This window comes from Myotis daubentonii, chromosome 6 (assembly GCF_963259705.1).
Source record: "Myotis daubentonii chromosome 6, mMyoDau2.1, whole genome shotgun sequence".
Lineage (NCBI taxonomy): Eukaryota > Metazoa > Chordata > Mammalia > Chiroptera > Vespertilionidae > Myotis > Myotis daubentonii.
In genome coordinates this window covers 18,332,877-18,346,038 of record NC_081845.1, presented here as the reverse complement: position 1 = coordinate 18,346,038, position 13,162 = coordinate 18,332,877, and the positions used below count along the sequence as shown (strand labels likewise).

At 42.3% G+C, this 13,162-nt stretch overlaps 1 protein-coding gene across 1 annotated transcript in view; it reads left to right on the top strand.

Moving 5' to 3' along the window:
- Positions 1-12,936, top strand: part of MTCL3 (MTCL family member 3) — a 32,497-nt gene extending 19,561 nt beyond the window's left edge. The window contains exons 5-7 of the mRNA XM_059700280.1: positions 8,581-8,652; positions 10,176-11,351; positions 12,805-12,936. Of these exons, the coding sequence (XP_059556263.1) occupies positions 8,581-8,652; positions 10,176-11,351; positions 12,805-12,915 (1,359 nt within the window). The 3' untranslated portion in view covers positions 12,916-12,936. The remainder of the gene's footprint in view (positions 1-8,580; positions 8,653-10,175; positions 11,352-12,804) is intronic.
- The last annotated feature ends 226 nt before the right edge of the window (positions 12,937-13,162 follow it).

Genomic DNA, 13,162 nt, shown 5'->3' with positions numbered 1-13,162 from the left:
ACATACCTAAGTCATGCCTCTGCCACAGATATCAACATCAGCCCAAAGGGAGAAAGATGGAGGATCCAAGAAAGGAAAATTAACTAGATTCTTATATCTAAAAAAAAAGCGACAACAAAGAACATGATTCCAATCGTTTTAATTTGTCATTGGTTTGAGGTTTTTACGGCAGAAAAATCGCTTTTCCAGCTTTTGAAAGTGTTTGTTTAGGCATTCACTAGAGATACAAAAAATAAGTTTGGAAGCCTCATAACTCAGAAAATAGGATCGGAAATAACCTTCTGGCAGAAGAGGGTTGAGTACTTATTGAAGAGTAGAGGCCCGATGCACGAAATTTGTGCAAGGGGCTCGGCTCTTGCAGCCCCAGTGGCTGCCTTGGCCCTTGCAGCCCGGCTTCGTGCGGAAGGTCATCCAGACGGTCGTTCCACTGTTCAGCTGCCCGGTCTAATTAGCATATTACACTTTTATTATTATTATAGATGTGGGGCTCCACCTCTGGGAGATACACTTTTCACCTTTGTGACATGAAACTCTATGTTGATATCCAGAAGATCACCATCTTTCCCAAGAATGGACAGTTCACAGTTGTTTTGTTTTAATTTATTAGTAGCTTCTGGAAACAAATCCCAATTTAAACTGTTGCTCAATTTTCTTTCTCGAATCTTTCAAGATTGTTTCTTAGAGTAAATGAATAAATGAGGTCTTTCTTTTTCTTTCTCCTCCATTCTACTTTTTAAATAAATTCTGGCCTTCTTAACTATCAGTCAGTGGAAATTTGGAAAACCTAATCTTTGAATTAAATTGAGAATTTTTCTGGGTGTAGCTTCCTTTGAATATGCTTTTATGTCTCAACTCTGTAAATTGACTTAGTAAGGAATCTTGTGAAATTAAAGATATTTTTCTTCCCTAGCATAGGAAAACTCTAGAAATAGAAGGACAAACAAAATTTGCTAAAACTGCCAAAACCGGTTTGGCTCAGTGGATGGAGCATCGGCCTGCGGACTGAAAGGTCCCGGGTTCGATTCCGGTCGGGGGCATGTGCCTGGGTTGCGGGCACATCCCCAGTAGGAGATGTGCAGGAGGCGGCTGATCGATGTTTCTCTCTCATCGATGTTTCTGACTCTCTATCTCTCTCCCTTCCTCTCTGTAAAAAATCAATAAAATATATTTAAAAAAAAAATTTGCTAAAACTAAGGGTGGAATTGACAAATATAAATCAGAAACCCCGATCCAGGAAGCACTGTAAATATGTATGTGTACACTTGTTTTTTTCTGAAAAGAAAGAATAAAAGTTAAGTTCAAAGATAAGAACAACTTCAAAAATGTGCTGAGCCAGACCCTGTAAAAGCTTGACTGTTAGGATGAACTTCATGAGCTTTTAACTCATATCACACCTTTGGTGCTAATTGAACACCTACTTTTATTAAAACAAGTATGTGCAATTTAGAACTGAAAGATGAGCTTTTATAATAATTTATTTAAAGCTCAGTTATATTTTTAAATTTCTATGAAATTAAAATATTGACAAAAACAAGAAAATAGAAACATGTAAAGTAAAATGAGTTTAATTTTACTTTTTCTATGTTTGATGATCTTTAACTTTTTTCTTTTCTTTTTCTTGGCATTTTACATCTTTTTGCTTTTCTGAAATTTGAATAACAGATTTTTTGTCACAAGTATCAACTGAGTTCATTAGCTTAATGTTTTTTACAATCTCCATGGTATTTTTTAAATGTAACAGCTTTTGCTATGTAACAAAGCGTCCCAAAATTTAGTGGCTTAAAACAGCAATCATTTATGTGCATAATCCTGTGGTCCTCTATATGGGTTTCTAGTCTCAGTTGGGTCCCCACATACATTTAGCTGACAGTTGGGAGGCTCTGTTTCTGGGAGTTGGGTGGCTATTGGCTGGGACAATGGGAACAACTGAGCCATGTGACTCCTTTCATCCGGCAGGCAGGTTATCCCAGACTTGTCCCATGAGGCAGCATGTCTCCAATAGAGTGAGCAGACGTGTGCAAAGTCTCTTGAGGGTAGACTCAGAACTAGCATGTCATCTCTCTTCCCACATTGTACTGCCACCACATTTTGTGGGTCAAAGCAAGTCACAAGGCCAGCCCAGTTTGAAAAGGTATAGAAATAGATTCTGCCTCTTAATGAAACACATTACAAATTGACTGTCCATTGGCAGGGGAAAAATACAGCCAGTTTTGTAAACTGTTTTACTCTGGGAAGCCTTAAGCACTAATTAAGTCTGTTGTATACTAGGCCCTGGTTGGGGTCCAAAGGATAGGTGCTTTTATGCTCATAATTGCCTGGTTATTTTTGTAAACTCTTACTGAGTTGTATTGCATGGAATGTAACTTAGTTGACATCAGAATTATCACATTGGCATTTCTCTAAGACTAGGGAAAGTGAAAGGGTCAAGAGAGTCGTTGACTTGGTCCCTCCCATGAAGGAGGGCAAAGAATAGGGCACTTTAGAAAGCAACTTGGAGAACTGTGACCTGGAGGGTTAAAGACAGAAGAAAACTGGTGGGAGAGGAGTTGATGAATAAAAACCATGAAGGCACACAGGCCATCAAAGGATGTTGGTACCAGGTACTGTTTACAAAATGATTTTGAGACCCAGAATCTTAATTTATGACACTGAGGGAAATAAATTGGTAAACTTAAAAAACAAGTAATAGCCCTAGCCACTTTCGCTCAGTGGATACAGCGTCGGCCTGTGGACCAAAGGGTCCCAGGTTCCATTCTGGTCAACAGCACGTACCTCGGTTGCAGGCTCCTCCCTGGCCCGGGCCCTTGTCAGCATGTGCAGGAGGCAACCTATCGATGTGTTTCTCTCACATTGATGTTTCTCTCTGTCTTTCCCTCTCTCTTCCACTTTCTAAAAAAATCAATGGAAAAATATCCTTGGGTGAGGGAGGATAAATAAATAAATAGATAGATAGATTAATTAAATTTAAATAACACAAGTAGTAGAACAGAATAAAGGTATATTAATAATTCTTATTTTAAATACTTTTCAGCTCATATATTTTTTGCCTTTTAATCTTTCTGTTGTAAAGGTCGAATAAATTTTTATTTTCCTAAGCTTTGAATGGAACTTTGAAAATGGACTTTTATTTATTTGTTTTAACCTGCTACCAACTTTTTGGGCTTAGGATGCTCCCAAAACAAATCTTTGTAAGAAATAAGGATGACATAGCCATTTTCTAGTTCAGCTGACACTGAGCTGACTTTGGGTCAGGCCTATATCCAAGAGCTGGAGCTCTAACAGAGAGCAATGCAAAGAGTCTGTGCAGGTGGAGCTCACATTCCAGAACCAGGAGACAGGCATGAGAGAAATGCACAAGCCAAATGGTGAGAGGAGCTGTGGACAAAAATAAAGCAGGGTTAGGAAGATAAGGAACACAAGGGGCAAAGGAGTGGAACATTTATTATTTTATATAAAGTGGTCTGGAAAGTTCTCTGATGAAGGACCTGAAAGAGCTATGGGAGTGGGTCCTGATCATATATAGGGAGAGTGTTGTAGGCAGAGGAGCGGTCCCAAAACTGGAGGATGCTTGGCATGTTTGAGGAACCACAAGGATCCTTGTGACACCAGAGCAAGGGAAGCAGAGGGGGGAGTATGGTGGGAGATGAGGTCTGAAAGCTTGTTTGGAGTGGGGTGTGGCTGACCACGGAGAGCAGGGTGATGGTCCCGGATTGCGAGAGGGTGCAGGCCTGGCTGAGGGACCACTCTCCCCCCACCCCCGTGCATGAATTTTGTGCACCGGGCCTCTAGTTTTATATAAAGTCCTCACAGAGACTAGGGAGCTCTGTGGGGTCTCTTTTATAAGGGCACTAATCCCATTTATGAGGGCTCCACCCTCATGACCTAAACACCTCACAAATGCCCCACCTCCTAATACCATCACATTGGCCATTAGAATTTCAACATATGTATTTTGGGGAGACACAGCATTTGGACCATAGCTGGGCCAGAGTTCCTGCCACTTTCCTTCTCCCTCCAGCCTTCAGTCAGAAATCCCCATGCCTCCCTCCCAATGTTGCCCGGAGTCACTACAGGATGACTCTGAGAAATAATGTCACTTCTGCTGACCACTATGTTGAAAGTACAAAAACACTTGCTGCTGTGTAACAGCTATAAATTAGTGCCCCCGAACACATGCAGCCAGTTTAAGAGCACAGAGAAGGTTATACTTGGAAATAACACAGCCTTGAACTTATTTTCCTTTTGAGTAACAGTGTAATGTAGTTGTTCAGAACCAGAGCTTTGAAGCTGAATAACTTACATTCTGTTTCTAACACTGACTAGCTGAGTGACTTACCCTTTGTGTGCTTCAGATAATGCTGTCAAACTCAGAAGTCTGTTGTAAGATTAAATGAGTGGATAAGCATTAGGTTCTCAGAAAAGTGCATGACACATTTTTTAAAAAAATATATTTTTATTGGTTTCAGAGAGGAAGGAAGAGGGAGAGAGAGATAGAAACATCAGTGATGAGAGAATCATTGATTGGCCGCCTCCTGCACACCCCACACTAGGAATGGAGCCCGCAACCCAGGCATGTGCCCTGACTGGGAATTGAACCGTGACCTCCTGGTTCATAGGTCAGTGCTCAACCACTGAGCCATGCCTGCCGTGCACATGGCACGTATTTAGTGCTCAATCAGTCCTAGATATATACAGTTATATGTTCCTTCTTGATTTAATCATCATACAAAGGGATTTCTCTCTAATTTTATCAAAAACATAAGAGAATCTTATACGCATAATGGGTCTTTCTGTAGCATTTGTGGCAGATTCTTCTCTGTTGTTTAATTGTTGAAAACGTAAACATGCTGCTTATTAAGTGGTCCAAATTTCAATTAAGGAAGAAAGGCAGAATCAAAACATTTTTAGCACACAAACAATCCATTTTATATGATTGCTGTGCAAACAATTTTTGGCAGAAATCTCTAATTCCTTGCTTTCACGTGGATAAAAAGAATAGCAGCCTCTTTGGACAAGTCGAGGCTGGGAATGCAAAGAATTATCATGTGGACAAGGCATGTTTTCAGCACTTTTCTCTAGAGGACCATCTGAAGTGCCTACTTCCCAAACAAAGATGAAAATCTGAGATTCAGCTCTAGCATCCCTGACTGCTCCCCTTATAGAGGTTTCCTCACGGTGGATGGCGGTGGGGCAGGATGACAAAGAGGGAGGCGAGGAAATTTTATCCTCACAGGAAAGGGCCTCTATGGACTTATTTCTCCAACATTATTTCTCCAACTTTCTCTACCCAAATGAATCTTTCATCTTTGTTTTATTAGAGCCAGAAATTTAATAAAAACTCACTGGAATATGAAAAGATGATTAAATATTTATTGAAAATTTAAATGTGATACTTAAAGGCACTCATAGTCCTTGAGGCGCCTTAAAGGCAATAAACTTTATTTCAGAGCTTTATCTGAGTTTGGCACCCCACCTGAGTGAAATTTAAATAAAAGTGAAATAGAAAAATGCCTCTTAGGAAAGAATGGCCTAGTTTCAGCATTTCTCCTATATTAATTTAGAGGACTCATTTTAACATTGCCCACAGGACAGCCTAAATTTCTCAGCTCTACAAGCCGACCTCAATCCTTTCAGTGTCATCTTCTACCTCATCTCTAAAGTGTCTCTACTTCCATTATTTCTTTTCAGAGGGCAGTAAATCTGTAAGACATTCATTCCCCAAGTCTTTGCTTCTGCTCTTTACTTGTTTTTATTTCTATTGAAATTTTGCACACTCTTCAAAAATAAGCTCTCCTGGGTGGTTTTTGTGATTTCCCCAGATCTAGAATTATAGATGCTTCTTTGCTCTCTCAATTCTTTGTTCTTCATTTCATGCCCTTAGTTAATTCTGTTTTCTGTTTTAGCTATTTATCTGCACCCTTTTTATTGTCATAAACACTTAGCTTTTGGGGGAGAGAGTAAAATATTTCTTCGTCATATTTGTATGCCATAGAGCAACATATATATGCAGAACTCAACAGAATCTGTGGAATTAATGAAACACAAAGACCAGGAAAAATAAAAGCTCTCAGAACTAGAGCATGCTCTTCATTTCCTTTGCATGCCAACCCTTTACCTCAGGGCCATTTGAACTGCCACCTTTGTGGCTTTGTATTTCTTCTAGGATGGTTGGATATGGACACTTCTTGCTTAAAACCCTTCAGTACATACACATAATTGACCTTAGGGCAATAATTTGACCTTGGTGAGAGGAAACCCAAACTTTATTCAGTGTCCTTTAGGACTGACTCATGCCCAGTCCCATGTCACTCCCTCCCTCACACTTTGTTACAGCCACAGCGAATTTCTTTGTGTCCCAGAAATGGCCTTTCTACATGGAATGCGTGTTGTTCCATTCCTCCCCTGTCCATCTTCTACTTTCTAACTCCTCATCTACCAGATTCAAGATGTTACTTCTTTCTGGAAATCATCCTTAATTCCCTGTACCATCTCCAGCCTGGGATGGGATTAAGCCTTTCTCCTTTATGATCTAATAGATAATAAAGATTAGAAAGACTTGGGTCAAGACGTGATTCTGCTTCTTACCAACCAGTGACTTTAGACCCGTGCTTCACAAACGTTATGCATCAGAATCACCCAGAGAGTTTGTTGATTCATAGCCCACTGGGCCCCATCTCCAGAATTTCTGATTCAGTAGTTCTGTGATTGGTCCTGAAAATGTGCATTTATAATGAGTTACCAAGTGGCACTGATGATGTTCCTGCCTTAGATAATTTATGTAACCTCTCAAGCTTTAGTTTGCCATATGCAAAATGCGGCTAACTGAGGTGTTTTAAGAATTAGTTGTCAGTGTTTGACATGAATTAGTATTCAGTCAATGTTAATATAGATTCTCCTTTATCATTGCTTTCATCACACTATTAAATTATAGACTAAACTGGCAAATAAAGTAGGAACCCCATGGAAAGCAGAGACTATATCCATTTTCTTACTGTTTTATTACAGGTGCTTCATGAAGTGCATTAGTTAACACTAAATAAATATATAATGGAATAAATTCAAAGTAAAAGCAGTCAATAAATAAGAAATAAAATGAATCCAGGTAGCCCCCTACAGAATGTCTCAGGATTCCCTAGAACAGCTTGCTCTAGTCTTGGTTTTCCTGGGACTGTTTTTGCTGATTGGTTCCTAAATCACTTTTGGTTTTGGTGAGTCAGTCCCCACAGCTTTTGCTTCAAGCAACACAGAAAAACATTTTTCTGTAGGAACTAGAAATAAGCACATGGGCTACTCATTTGGTTGTGTAGTTTCGGTTTCGTACTGAATGAGAGAACTGCCCCAACGTGCTTCTGTCCCTTCTGTGCCTGAGCACATGCCTGCATTTAATAATGGATATGGGTTAGAAATTAACATGAACAACTTAATCTGCTGTTCTTCGCAAATTCATGACTCCTCTTTTGAGAAGACAGTTTCTACTCCCATCCTCCTCTTTGATCTTAGAAACTCATAGTTTATATTCACTCATTAGTTCAACAGAATTTTCCCCCTATTTATCATGTGGCAAGTATGGTGGTGGTGATGCCACATAACTCACAGTTCTTGCTTCACAGAACCTAAAGGGTGGCATAGAACAGCTTGCACTGTAGTTTGCTTCCTTGTCTCCCATGCAAAATTGTGGGCCTCCTAATGGTAGATGCATTATCTGATTGATTTTTGAGTCTCCAGCTCAGTGTCTGGTATATGCTAGATATTCATACACATGGATTATTATTTATACAGAGAGACCCCCCTTGTGATATTGGTGCTTAGAAATAGAACTGAGCTCCAGAGGTCATGGACTGGTAGTCATGAAATGACTTGGCGCTAGATGTGTTACTTGACATACAAAGTGTGTTTTAATTCCATGAGGACCAACCAGTAACATGTGGAAGATATTTACATAACTTTCCAGATTTCCAGCTTCTCTTGAAAGAGCCCACATTTCCGTATTGCCCCAATCAGCTGAAGCGAATTCCCACTTTCACTGCTCTTTGACACGGAGTGTGCCCTCTTGGCTACAGGCCCTACCCTTCCCTACTGTGTTACCCAGCTGTCTATGTGTATATTGTGTCGTGTGTGTTTGCACGGATTTGTGGTCAGTAAAGAAATTCTTCAAATTCTACCTAAGTCTACTGAATGTTTGTCTTTACAAGCTTATAACAACCTAACCCTGACTTATTCCTTTTTTCTTTAGTGATGTAGAATGCTAATGAGAATTTGCTTTCATTTGAAATATCTAGCATATTGAGTCATAGATCCACATTTTGTGCAAGTTATTTTTCTGCATTTTCACAGCAGGTTTCCTGTATTTCTCAATTAATTAAATCATGGCCAGCGCCTTTTCTGCTGTGAAGTGCATCTCAGTCCAGAGTAAAAATGTACCTAAATCTATCTGGCTTGGGTTATTTTTCTTCTTTATGGTTTTTGACCTAGCACTTGTCATTTGGTTTGGTTTTGTCGTATCAGATTAGCTCATTAAAAACATAAAATGGAGTTAAAATTATAGTTTAGCTAATCAAATGTATTCATGCTTTGTTTCAGCTCTCCTTAAAAAGAAGAGGAAGCAAAGATTTACCAAAATCTGAAAAAAAGACTCAACAGACTCCCACAGAGGTATGTAGAGAAAAAATTTCACCAAGCATGTCAAGCACCTCTAAATGGATATATAAGCTACTTCTAGAAGTAGACATAACAGCCAGACATACTCCTGTAAAACAGAGTTAAGTTATGCATATCGATTATGTAGCTATAGATACAGGCAGTACAAAACATTCAGGATCTTCGCTTACAAAGCAAGCACTAACATCCCTATTATTATCGCGTTTACACATGGCAAAATGTCATTAGTACTTTCTGTGTTCCTATATTTGAGAACTGTACCCATGGTGCTAATCTTGTTCGCTCATCCTATATAATAAAAGCATAATATGCAAATTGTCCCCTCAATCAGGAGTTTGACGGGGGGCGGGGGGGGGAGAGCCAGCCGGCCAACTGCCCGTGGCCCCTCCCCCAGGCCAGCTTCACCCCATCACCTCCCCTCCACCCCCTGATCAGGGGCAGGGCTGGCTGGCCAACCTCCCGCATCCCCTCCCCCTAGGCCAGCCAGGCAATTGGGGCGGGCACGCCAGACCCCACCAGTGCACGAATTCGTGCACCGGGCCTCTAGTAATGAATAAGGTCGGTAGAATAGCTGTCCCTACGGTATCGGGGAGAAGAAAGAAAGGGATGTGGCAGGAAGGGATGGCAGAGGAGAGTGGCTTGTGTTGGCTTTAGAGTCCTCGCCTGAAGTAATTCGCTAGACCAGTGATTGGGGGAGCAAAAAGTAAAAAAGGCAACAGAAGAATAAAAGTAAAACGTAAAAGATGGATTCACCATGGGCTTGTTGAGAACCTTAGAAACTCGGCACAGTAATGACTAGTTCTGCTTTCAGGGTGAGCAGAAGGTACTGAGAGACGCAAGGAAGGAGATTTTAAAACAGAAGAGGAAATATTTGGAGGCAGAATGGCTCTCCAAGAACACCTGGCCAGATACCTTTTAAGTGCCTATGTTGGGATATGGAGTACTACAGCATGCTTTTTAAAAAAATTCCTTCAAAGGGTTTTCTTATTAGGTAGAAACTAACTGAAACAATTATTTACAAAATTTGAAAAAAGTTGATCATAGTTTTAAAAAGCATAACATATTAAATGTTTATTTTCTCTTTTCCTTTCTCTACCCCTTCTGTTCATGGTTAATTTTTCTTTGGGTACTTGCACAAGAATATTTGTAGACCTGAGTCTTATACCAAAATCATTACTCTTTTTTTATACGTTTTTCTCAGTTTCCTGGGTAAGTTCAATATGCTCTGTTGCTACAGCTTTCTCACTGTCTTCGGCATAACTTTAGCCACCGCACTCTAGGTATTTTGCTGTAAGTCATCCCCCATGTGGCCATGAATCCTCTTCCCCACCTTATTTAGGGGAAAGATGCTTGTTCTAACGTCTTAAGTCGGCTGTAGTCAGCAGTTTATTTCTTTTCATTCAAGTCCTATTCTTGTATTTCCCATGCTAAAGCTTATGCAGGTGTCCTTTTCGATTGTTTTCTTGATTTCCATAAAAATGGTCTCCCATCCTCTTTCTCTCTTTTCCCAAAATGAGGAGGACAATGAAGATCTGAAATGCCAGCTGCAGTTCGTGAAAGAAGAAGCTGCTCTGATGAGAAAGAAAATGGCCAAGATCGATAAAGAGAAGGACCGATTTGAGCACGAGCTGCAGAAGTACCGGTCCTTTTATGGGGATCTGGACAGTCCTTTGCCGAAAGGAGAAGCGGGGGGCCCTCCCAGCACCAGGGAGGCCGAGCTCAAGTTGCGGTTGAGGCTGGTGGAGGAAGAAGCCAACATCCTGGGCAGGAAAATCGTGGAGCTGGAGGTGGAGAACAGAGGCCTCAAGGCGGAACTGGACGACCTGAGGGGCGAAGACTTCAATGGCTCGGCCAACCCGCTCATGAGGGAGCAGAGCGAATCCCTGTCGGAGCTGCGGCAGCACCTGCAGCTGGTGGAAGACGAGACCGAGCTGCTGCGCAGGAACGTGGCCGACCTGGAGGAACAGAACAAGCGCATCACGGCCGAGCTCAACAAGTACAAGTTCAAGTCCGGCGGCCACGAGAGCGCGCGGCACCAGGACAGCGCCAAGACCGAGGCGCTGCAGGAGGAGCTGAAGGCGGCGCGCCTGCAGATCAACGAGCTGAGCGGCAAGGTCATGCAGCTGCAGTACGAGAACCGCGTGCTCATGTCCAACATGCAGCGCTACGACCTGGCCTCGCACCTGGGCATCCGCGGCAGCCCCCGCGACAGCGACGCCGAGAGCGACGCGGGCAAGAAGGAGAGCGACGACGACTCGCGGCCGCCGCACCGCAAGCGGGAGGGGCCCATCGGGGGCGAGAGCGACTCGGAGGAGGTGCGCAACATCCGCTGCCTCACGCCCACCCGCTCCTTCTACCCCGCGCCCGGGCCCTGGCCCAAGAGCTTCTCCGACCGGCAGCAGATGAAGGACATCCGCTCCGAGGCCGAGCGCCTGGGCAAGACCATCGACCGGCTCATCGCCGACACGAGCACCATCATCACCGAGGCGCGCATCTACGTGGCCAACGGGGACCTGTTCGGACTGATGGACGAGGAGGACGACGGCAGCCGAATCCGGGAGCACGAGCTGCTCTACCGCATCAACGCGCAGATGAAGGCCTTCCGCAAGGAGCTGCAGACCTTCATCGACCGCCTGGAGGTGCCCAAGTCCGCGGACGACCGTGGTGCCGAGGAACCCATATCCGTGAGTCAGGTACAGTTCTGCCTATTGCGAGCCCGGGCGATGGCGAGGCTGGCGCGCGGAGCTGCGGGCCCCAGTGGGGCGGCTCCGCGCCCCGACCCCCACGCCCCGCTTTAGGGAAGTCCCGGCGCTGGGCTCCCGTGGGCGCCCCTGTTCTTTCACACTGTCCTCCTTCAGGCCTGAGGTTTTCATCGCCGCATTCCCAGTCACCATTTCCCCTCTGTGATTTTTAAAGGGAAACTTTATTCCCGCCCTCTGCCCCCCCCGTTTTTTGTGTAAAGATTAAAGAAAGGGTTTTTTAGGTTTATAATAATAATGATTATTATTATTCATATTATTATTCATTATTAAAGGTCAACATTTACAATATTATTCCACCGATTCTAATAGAATGAGCTGCAACAAGATCCCTAATAAGGAATCTTCAGTTCTTGGTTTGCAAATTTCCAAGCCAAGATTCAAATTGAGTTTAAAATATATATTTTTAAAGTCACTACGTTGATGTGTAAGTACTGTTAAATACAGAAGCCGGCGGAGAAAAGAGCTGATACTGTGTCTAGAGCCCGGCCAAACGGAATACATGGAAACTGTCGCTGTACAGGTTGAGGTGACATAATCATTACTTCTAGAAAATACCACTGCGGGCTCTGCAGTGGAGAATCTCAGGACTGGGGAAGGAGTGTTATTTTTTAACTTCAAGGCCACGCTAATTCAGAGAAATAGTAATAACTATTCCCGAACAGGGGAAACCAGCATTTTTCCTTCATCCTAAATTGTAGAGGCACTCTTGATGAGTTGGACTGAGCTGCTCTAGCCAGGTATGGTGGCCAAAGACCAACGCATTTTGTCAGAGTGAACCACCTAAGAGAGAATTCAGAAAGCAAAACAGGCAGCGCCCCCCCCCCCCCCCAACCCCATGGCAAGCCTGGTATCCCGTACCCATTGGAGAGCCCGTGGAAGCACAACAGCATGCATGGCTTTGAAGACACGCCAGAGGTTTAAATTAACAACCACTTTATACACAGCAGCATGACGTTCATTTAACTGCCTGTTAGTCACAACTAGGAACATCGCAACCCTCTTGCTTATTGATCTTGCATGTTGCTCTGCTTTGCTCTGGAAAGAAAACAAAATAGTCTTATGATAAAACTTGTTGAATTGTTTAAATGTTGAGGCTTATTCCTTCTATTGATCGTATCAAAACATTGGTTTCTGGTTTCCTGGTTGAAGCTTTTTTGGGTACCGTGAGCATGTGGTTTTTCACCTGTGCCCTTGGGAACAAAAGAGACATCAGAGCGAGAGAATGCACTGTGTATAATAACAGGCTTTCAGATCTGGTCAATAGAGGCATAAGGGGGGTTCCGCTTTATCTGAAGTTGAATGAATGCTTCGATGAGTTGATACAAATATAAGTTTTAAAAATTGTTATTAATTCTTCTCTTTGTCTTTGCATTTACCTTCCCAGATGTTCCAGCCTATCATTTTACTTATCCTCATTCTTGTATTATTTTCATCACTTTCTTACACAACAATATTTAAACTTGTCTTCCTTTTTACGCTGTTTTTTGTACTGTAAATATTTCATCATTTATCATTCATTGTAGTATTTTCAGTTTGTTTATTTTGTTCATCCTTCAAGACAAGAAGTAAAAGAAGTATAATTTCTGTAGTAACCAATGCTATAAAAACACTGAAGACTGCTTAATTTCTTTAAAAGACCCATCTCACCACTACCAAAATTCAGTAAGAAGCCCAGGGACTAAAATATTTCAGGTAAGGAAGTAAGTGTGACTTTTTTTTTATTATAAATCATTTTAACTTGT